Source organism: Sinocyclocheilus anshuiensis, unplaced genomic scaffold, assembly GCF_001515605.1.
Source record: "Sinocyclocheilus anshuiensis isolate Anshui unplaced genomic scaffold, SAMN03320099.WGS_v1.1 scaffold70, whole genome shotgun sequence".
Classification (NCBI taxonomy): domain Eukaryota; kingdom Metazoa; phylum Chordata; class Actinopteri; order Cypriniformes; family Cyprinidae; genus Sinocyclocheilus; species Sinocyclocheilus anshuiensis.
This window is the reverse complement of record NW_015542377.1, coordinates 2,949,198-2,957,984: the sequence shown is the minus strand read 5'-3', so window position 1 is coordinate 2,957,984 and position 8,787 is coordinate 2,949,198. Positions and strand designations below refer to the sequence as shown.

The 8,787-nt window shown below is 37.6% G+C and overlaps 1 protein-coding gene across 1 annotated transcript in view; it reads left to right on the top strand.

The window, feature by feature from the left end:
• LOC107692432 (microtubule-associated serine/threonine-protein kinase 2-like) overlaps positions 1–8,787 on the top strand; it is a 183,754-nt gene that overhangs the window by 101,109 nt on the left and 73,858 nt on the right. Inside the window, exon 4 of the mRNA XM_016491479.1 lies at positions 7,473–7,504. Within this exon, the coding sequence (XP_016346965.1) occupies positions 7,473–7,504 (32 nt within the window). The remainder of the gene's footprint in view (positions 1–7,472; positions 7,505–8,787) is intronic.

Here is an 8,787-nt window from a genome sequence, read left to right as displayed (position 1 = left end):
CAAGATCGCGAATTCGAAAGTGAAAGCATCCGAAGCCCGCGGCTTAACACAGCAAAAGAGAAACTCCCATTCACAATTTAAATCACAAATAATACTACTGATGATAAAGAACGGGTTGAATGTTAACCACTTTCATTCCATATAACAATAAACTATGATAAAAGTGCATGCATTGAATAATCCCAATGTTGTAGCGCAAAAAATAAATAAATATTGCGACCAAATCATGTGCTGGTGCAACCAGCTGAGAAAGTTAGTTGCAAAAGAGCGACCAGTGGGAAGAATGAGTCTGGAGCACTGTACAGGCTATACAGTGCATGAAAAGCAAACTGGTGCTCTTCTGTTCCTTTTGGTGTATGACTCCCCCCTTGTCTCGTATAAAAAGCACAATAATCAGTTTCAATATCAATAAATTGTTTCAGACAACCGCGGTTATATCAAATAATCGCAATTAGACGGTTATTTAATTATCGCGACAGGCCTACACGTGGCTGCATTTTTTAGAAGGGCTTGCTAAGGCAAACATCCCTGTTACTACTACTGTACTATATATCTCTTTCATATTACTAAACTTCAGCACATAACTCATCCCACTCTATTTGTCTGTTTCCAGGGTTTATTTGTTTCTTGGAGTTACAGTAAATTACATCTGTATAATCTCCAGATATTTTTCCAAATTTTCATTGTAAAGAAAACAATTATTTATACCCTTCCGTTCAAAGGATTTTGTTTAAAAGAGAAGAAGATATTTTAGTTTACACTTGACAATAGCAGCGTAATAATATTTCACAATATTTCTGTTTTTACTGTTTTTTTTAATCAAATAAATGCAGACTTGGTGAGCATAAGAAACATTTAAAAAAAATCTAAACAACCCCAAACTTTTGAACGATAGTGTAAACATTTAATTTAATTAATTTTCACACATATACATTTTAAAATGTGTATATATTAAAAAAAAACGTACAAATATAAATAGAAAACCATAGATTTAAATTTGCTTATTAGACCAAAAGCAACAGCAGAGCTAGAGAACTGAAACAAACCAGAGCTGCTATGACTGCAGGTCAAAATGCAAATTGGTCCTTATGACTCCAAAGACCAACCAAGAACAACATCACCTGCTCCTCACATCTCTGTGGATGGATACACTTCATACATTCACGACATGAGGGTGAGTAATTATTTTACAGAATTTTCATTTTTGGTTGTCTCATGTTATTGTGTAATTATTCAAAAAAATAAAACAAGAAGTGTTTTTATTAAATTATTAAAGGGATAGTTCACCCAAAAATGAAAATTCTGTAATATAATTACTCACCCTCATGTCGTTTCAAACCCGTAAGACCTTCGTTCATCTTCGGAACACAAATTATTTTATACTTCGGAACATTGGTTATTTTACAGATATCCTTGCTACGTTTCTGGACTTGGGAACATTTTAGTTGCGTTGCTGTCTATGCAGGGTCAGACAGCTCTCAGATTCCATCAAAAAGATCTTAATTTGTGCTCTGAAGATGAACGAAGGTCTTACAGGTTTGAAACGACATGAGGGTGAGTAATTAATGACAGAATTTTCATTTTTGGGTGAACTAACCCTTTAAAGAATTACTGCACTTTTTGGACCTTTTAAAAACATTTGATATTAATAAATGTATGAAGTGTATCCATCCACAGAGATGTGAGGAGCAGGTGATGTTGTTCTTGGTTGGTCTTTGGAGTCATAAGGACCAATTTGCATTTTGACCTGCAGTCATAGCAGCTCTGGTTTGTTTCAGTTCTCTAGCTCTGCTGTTGCTTTTTGATTGAGCACTGTGCTCTTGCTGGGTCAGGTTGATGTGAGTGGAGCCTGACTCTGCCTGTAATGAATCATAATGATGCTAAATGAATGTTCAGTGTGTGTTTTGTCTTAATGTATGGCTGCTTAGCCTCAAGAGCTCTGAGGCTTTTGTAATTAGCTCTGCTAGCTTGAAATCTATGCTGGAGGGCATGACGCCACAAGTCAGCACTAATCGGGGAGTGATTTAGAGCTGTCAGTCAAACATAAAACTGTTGCTCAGGTTAACCCAGTCCCATCAGATTCCACTCTACCCAAGGTTACAATGAAATTGCACAGCATCTTGATGCAACATACTGTTTAACCCCCCCAAACCTGAAATCCGCCATCTCCGGTCAGCTCTTGTAACAGTGTAAACACAGAGTTGCTTTTCTTGCTGCAGCTCCTGATGGCTTTAACTGTCTCCAGGAGTCCATTTGAGCAGCATGATACTGCTTTCGGACCATCTCCCTGATTACATTTCCCTGCACTACGGCTTCCTGTCATGCTGGACGAACTTAAGAAATATTAATGGTCTCCACTGGGGATTTTGCTTTTGTGGGAGAGCAGGGGGCCTGCTCCAAACTGTCACTCTGGCTAATTTCATTGCCTAGCCTTTTAGCCCATGGCAATGACAGAGCCTTGGCCAGGATGCTGAATGTGTGTGGCTTTGTGCAACTGCTCCCTGGTCTCCCTCAGACCCCACCCTCCATATGCCTTAATGTAATCAGCCTGCCAGAACAGAGTTCAGTTGCTTCAGATTGCATTTTTTTTTTCAATATGAAATAATTGTATGAGACTGAAGCACATAATCTACTTTTCCCCAGAGTGTAGAGGGAAAAGTAGAAGATACAGTATAGTTACTAAGTTTTTGTTCCAAAAATAAATTAATAGACATGAAATAGTGGTTTAAATTATTTTATTATCTTAAATGACAATGTCTTAAAGGGGTAATTTGATGTTGCTAAAAAGAACATTATTTTGTGTATTTGGTGTAATGAAATGTGTTTATGCGATTTAAGGTTAAAAAAACACATTATTTTCCACATACTGTACATTATTGTTTTTCCTCTATGCCCCGCCTTTCTGAAAAACGTTGATTTTTACAAAGCTCATCGGTCTGAAAAGTGAGGTGTGCTCTGATTGGCCAGCTATCCAGTGCATTGTGATTGGCCGAATACCTCAAGCGTGTGATGGAAATGTTACGCCCCTACCATATTGTGATGCCTTGTCCCGGCCGGAGCGTCGAGACAAAAACAATAAAACCCATTATAAACGAGGCATTTGTTGCATCCAGTGGGGACATAATTACGGATTATGATGATTTATACTGTCTTTTTATGTGTTTTTATGCCGCGTAAACATAAAACCATGTCTGCATTTGTGATTGGAGAAATGACAAACAACAAGCGCTACTCTACACTGCTCAAAACTCGCGTTTGAATGATCAGTGGCAAATTCTTTAAATATGAAAACTTACTTACAGTCTGTGAGTCAGAACAGCCTGGCTGAGAGACAGCTGGTAGAGTAGACAGATCCTGTCTACTCTACCAGGATCAGGAAACAGTCCTCCATAAAATGTGCCGTTATGCAAATCTTCCCACATCGTGACGTAGACATGTGGGGGCGTGTTAGAATGAGCCGTTTTAGGTTTTATAAAGAATATCTCTTTGGATTTGAGACTTTAGTCTTTGCAACTTTACAGATCTTCTTTATGCACCAAGAGCTTGTAACACTCCAAAGAGAAAGGGAAAATTTAAATCGCATCATATGACCCCTTTAATAAAAAAGTCCACTTCACTATAGAAAAAAAAGGTGAACACTGACACAGTATTATTGTTGTTTTTATTTTGTTATCTTGTTTTATTTTATTTGTTGTTTATTTTATTTTATTGGTTATTTAGGTTAGGGTAGGGTAGGTTAGTATATTATCTGGAATCCAAGTTGCTTTTCTTCCCCTACTTTGAAGTTTAAGCTCTATTTGGACTAGTTTTTTTGGAGGATGTTTGAGAAATTGTGGTCCTCTGAGAAATCTGATCCCATCTGAATGTCTCTTGATTGCTGATATTGTACTGTCCCAACACTTCTCTTCAAATGTTTTTTTACCCGAGCTACTGTTTGTGCAATAATCTTCCACATGCTGCACTTTTCATTATGGATGGTATCTGACAAAAAAATTTAATAGTAAAATTAACAAGGAGAGCCAAATCATGGCCAAGTCTTTAAACACATGACATTTATTTATAATAAATTAAAATTATATAAATAAATATTTCATTAAAACATACATATAAATCATACATGATGCACACAACTACGTCACGACTCTCTGTAACACCCTTATCTAGAAAACTCCCAGTCCCACATTTATAATAAACAATTAAATGTTAGTCCCATCTGAATTGGTACAAGAAATCATGGACGTCAGGTGATAAGAATTGTAACTCAGATATCATTTTCAAAACTAGTCCTGTCCAAACAGCTTTTTTGGATGGCAATTTTTCAGAAACATCACAAACTTGCTTTGATACAAAAGTTTGCAGTTATTCAAATACGTAATTAATAAATTAAAAAACGCATAGCAATCTTACAATCTGACTTTGCCTTATTTTTTTCTGTTTTCAGTGCAGAGCTGTAGATAATAGGCATGGACATTTCTATGGCACACTCTCCTTCCTGCCATTCATAACGCAGCTGGGCTCAGTTCCCCTGAACACTATCACACATACACACCATCCAGATATAAGGCAGTGCTGCTTTGCTTCACAACTAATCAGATTTGGCCACAAGTGTAGATACTCACTTCATCTTACACACACAAGCTACCAAGATTTAGTTTATGTACAGCGCTTGAAGGCTGATGTATCCATACCTGAGTTCAGTCAGAGCAGAGGGAATGCACTGATGAGCACTTCAGGCTTGTTATGGAGAGAGAGAGGCAAGGGCTACAGAGGTCAAGAGAGAGGGAGAGATGTACTTTTTCTCACAGCACAGGAGGAAAGTGATCTCAAGTTGACATAAAAAGCAGGAAAAGCTGCCATATATGAAGCCTCCAGGCATATCAGGCTGGTATCGGTGGAGTTGCTAATTAAAAAGCAGGCTCATGTTTTGCTAAGACTGCACTTTGAGAGGTTGCTGTGTTAATATTCTGCAGATGGGTCAGGAGGACTAAGTCTTCCACCGATGTGGGGAGACAGATGTCTCACAGACACGCTCTGAATACAGCTGCAGCTCACTCTTTCACTCTCTATCCTCTCATGATTTCACCTGCTGTTTCTCTCCTGCTCAGTACACTGTTGAATTTGTTCTGTTGTCTAATGTTCTTTCTCCACTTGTCCAGTATCTAGGGCTGCACGATAAATCGAAATGGAATCGAGATCGCGATTCGACAGAAGCTGCGATTGTCATGCGTATCTTTCAGTGAAGCACGGTTGTGATCAGCAGTAAATCACCATCCTGATTACAGAACCGGCATTACTATCAAAATGCGCATGACAGTCGCATTAGATTAATCGTGCAGCCCTACCAGTATCCCTGCAGTAATAAGAGCTGATTTCAGTGGAAGGCTAAAGTTTTTTAGTGCACTTGAAATGAGTTATACTCTCAGCTAGATTTTGGGACTGAAACAAGAATCATTCTCATTATCTGAACAAACATGTCTTTAAGAGTCCATTGACAACCACAATTGAAAGAAGAGTTATCACATTTGAGATGACAATGTGTGTTCTATTGTGTATGTGTAACAGCTGTTTTATATAAAAATTAGCCATGTTTTGCAAAGGAAACGACAATGGAAAGAATACAAAAGTCCGTAAAAATACCACCTAGTCTATTGTTAATATAAAATAATTTTCTGTATTTATTTTGCGTTATGCATTGCATTGTTTTAGGGTTGAAGGGAATGGTCATAAACTTAACGAAAAACATAATTTTTTGCCAGGACATAACCCATTTTTCCATGATTTCCATAATCTCTACTAGCTTGTTATTTCAACCGTTATATCCTCACTTCTGTTTTATTCATCAGTTTTGTTTTGTTTTTCGGGATGATTAGTGGAAATCAAGTTACTGCTGTGATGATATGCTAAATTTAGTTGCAATTGCAATTGATTGTTTTTTCTATTTCACAGTTGCAGTACACTTCTGATTTCAATACTGCACTATTTGAAAGTGACTGATAAGCCAGATGAAAGAAAACATGGTGTCAACAGAATGTGCTCACTACCAAATGCTTGTTTTGTGTAACTGGATGAATTGAATCCGTAAGGATCAGTACAGCACGTGGCCTCTGCCCATACACCCACACTGTTAATGGATGTTGGGCCCTGTAAACACATCCCATAATTGAAATTAAAGGGATACTCCACCCCAAAATGAAAATTTTGTCATTAATCACTTACCCCCATGTCGTTCCAAACCCGACGAGAATACTTTTTGTACGCGAAGAAAACAAAAATAACAACTTTATTCACACAGGAGACTTTATTGGTCTCCTCTGTGTCTCTCCGCATCACCGTAGCGCCATTTTGGAGAATATCCACTGAACGCAAGCAGCATACACTCTTCTGTGTCAGCCGCAACACAAGAATACGTTTTCTATGTGTATTTACGTTTTGATTTGAATGAAAACAGTGCATCCCTGTGGCCCGGCTGACACAGAAGAGCGTACGCTGCTTGCGTTCAATGGATATTCTCCAAAATGGTGCTACGGTGGTGTGGAGAGACACAGAGGAGACGAATTGTTGAATAAAGTCGTTATTTTTGTTTTCTGAAGTATTCTTAAAGTATAGTATTAAAATAAAGTATTTACAAAAAGTATTCTCATCGCTTCAAAAAATTCAGATTGAACCACTGATGGCAGATGGACTATTCTGATGATGCTTTTCATACTTTTCTGGACCTTGACAGTGTAATTTACTTGCCAGTCAATGTGACAGTCACAAGCCTCCCGGTTTTCATCCAAAATATCTTCAATTGTGTTCCGAAGACAAACAAAGCTTTTACGGGTTTGTAACGACATGGGGGTAAGTGATTAATGACAAAATTTTCATTTTGGGGTGGAGTATCCCTTTAAGCCTTGTTTGTGAAACCGGGGGATAGTGTTTTAATTTAAATGTTTGTGCATTGGATATTTACACTAGAGAGGAGAGTGACTATGGGTGACAGACGGAATGGCCTTATTCTGTCTGTCCTCTGTCCCTCTGGACCTGATATCAGTTGTCTTTTCTCAGTCCAACTAACAGTAGGCATGCACTGCTCTAAGGTAAATGTAGCTGTTTGCAATGTTGGTTCACTTTTGCCATCTAGTGGTGTTTTTTGGGGGTTTTTTGCCTTCAGTATGTGTGAAGCTTTATACAAGCCTCTGTTTCACCTAATCATTAGTTGAATCATGTATTAACACTGCATAATAAAGAAAGGTCTGTTGTTAAGAGTTCACTCAAGTTAAACTATGTAAATATGTCTCATGCAATGTGACCTGAGTTGAATTGTGGTTGTTGAATTGTGCCACCCGGTGGATGGTTTAATGTCTGCATCAAATTAAGTTTCCATGAAATGTTATGCACAAGTTAGCAAGCTGTTATTTGTGTAATAATTGTGATAGTCATCTTAGAATTTGATTTACGTTTAATCTTGTATTCTTCTTTCTTCATTTCAGAAGGAGCTGAGTCTTCCCAGAAGAGGCAGTTTGTAAGTGATACATTTCTTCTTTTTCTAGAGGATAGAGAAATCTATGGTCTATTTGTGAATAATCAGACCTTGGGAAATTGTATTAAAACTGTTGTGAAGAGGATGCTATGCCCATTCAGCAAAGTTCTGGTCATGTATTTTAATTACACTTTAGGATGTACTGTGTGTTATATAAATCTGTTTTATAATACTTAAAGAGTACAGTGGGGAAAACCCTTGTGTGAAATTCTTTATTATTGTACTTTGCATGTGCACATTAGAAAACATTACAAAACTAAATACAGTAATAAAGGAAGTAAATAAAGGACTGAGTAATTAAGTTATGTAATATTCATGTTGCAGATACTCAGTTATTTTGTCGCAGATCAGCATTTGATTAAGTATTAAGTAAATATTATCAAGTATGTATCGTTCAACACAACATTGCTTTTGAAATTGTGATCTAGAGCAAATTAAACTATCCTTTATAGAAAACCAAAGGACTATATATATATATATATATATATATATATTTATATATTCAGTCACTTCTTTCAGACTTGCATTCATTCCAACGCCTGGATATTCCTTGATAAGGCAGCATGTTTAATATTTCACACACTGCTGTATCAGTTCAGTTAGCATTCCTACCAAATCACAGTGTCAACACGGTTTACTGCACATGGACAGGGTCACGGGGGTCATAGGTCACTGGTAGGGCAGTGACAGGCAGATTACTGCAGGCCTTTTCCGACAGCTGAGCATTTCGGTTCCTGCTCTGACACACCTATCTATATCTTCCTTTCTATTTATTTTTAACCCAGTGCCAGCAAAGAATGTGCTCTTTACAGCCAATCATAAGAAAGCGCAATATCAGTATCATGCGATTAGTGGATGGCAGACAATATTTTGGTGTTATATTTTTGGTGTAGTTTTGAGTGCTACAAAGGCAGTGTGTGAGCAGACTGTTGTTGTGTTCTTTTTTATACACGTTCAGGGTTTTTTATTTTTTATTTTTTTTGCCTTTGTATAGCTCAGAGTGACTGGCAGAGGCGGGCAGAATGCAGGCTATTGTGAGGGTTCACTGAGTTTGTTCCACCCGCCGCGGGATTACAGGGCTTAATCAAATCAAACCTTCTATTCAGCCATACTGCTTGTTGGAGAAATCTAATTTTAGCACTCATTCATGCCCTTATTCATTTAGGGTTTTGGTACTTTGTGACTCACCCTCTCATATCTCTTTTTCCATCTCACCTTTTCACTTGGTGTGGGAACCCTGTAAAGGGGAAATGAAATTATTTATT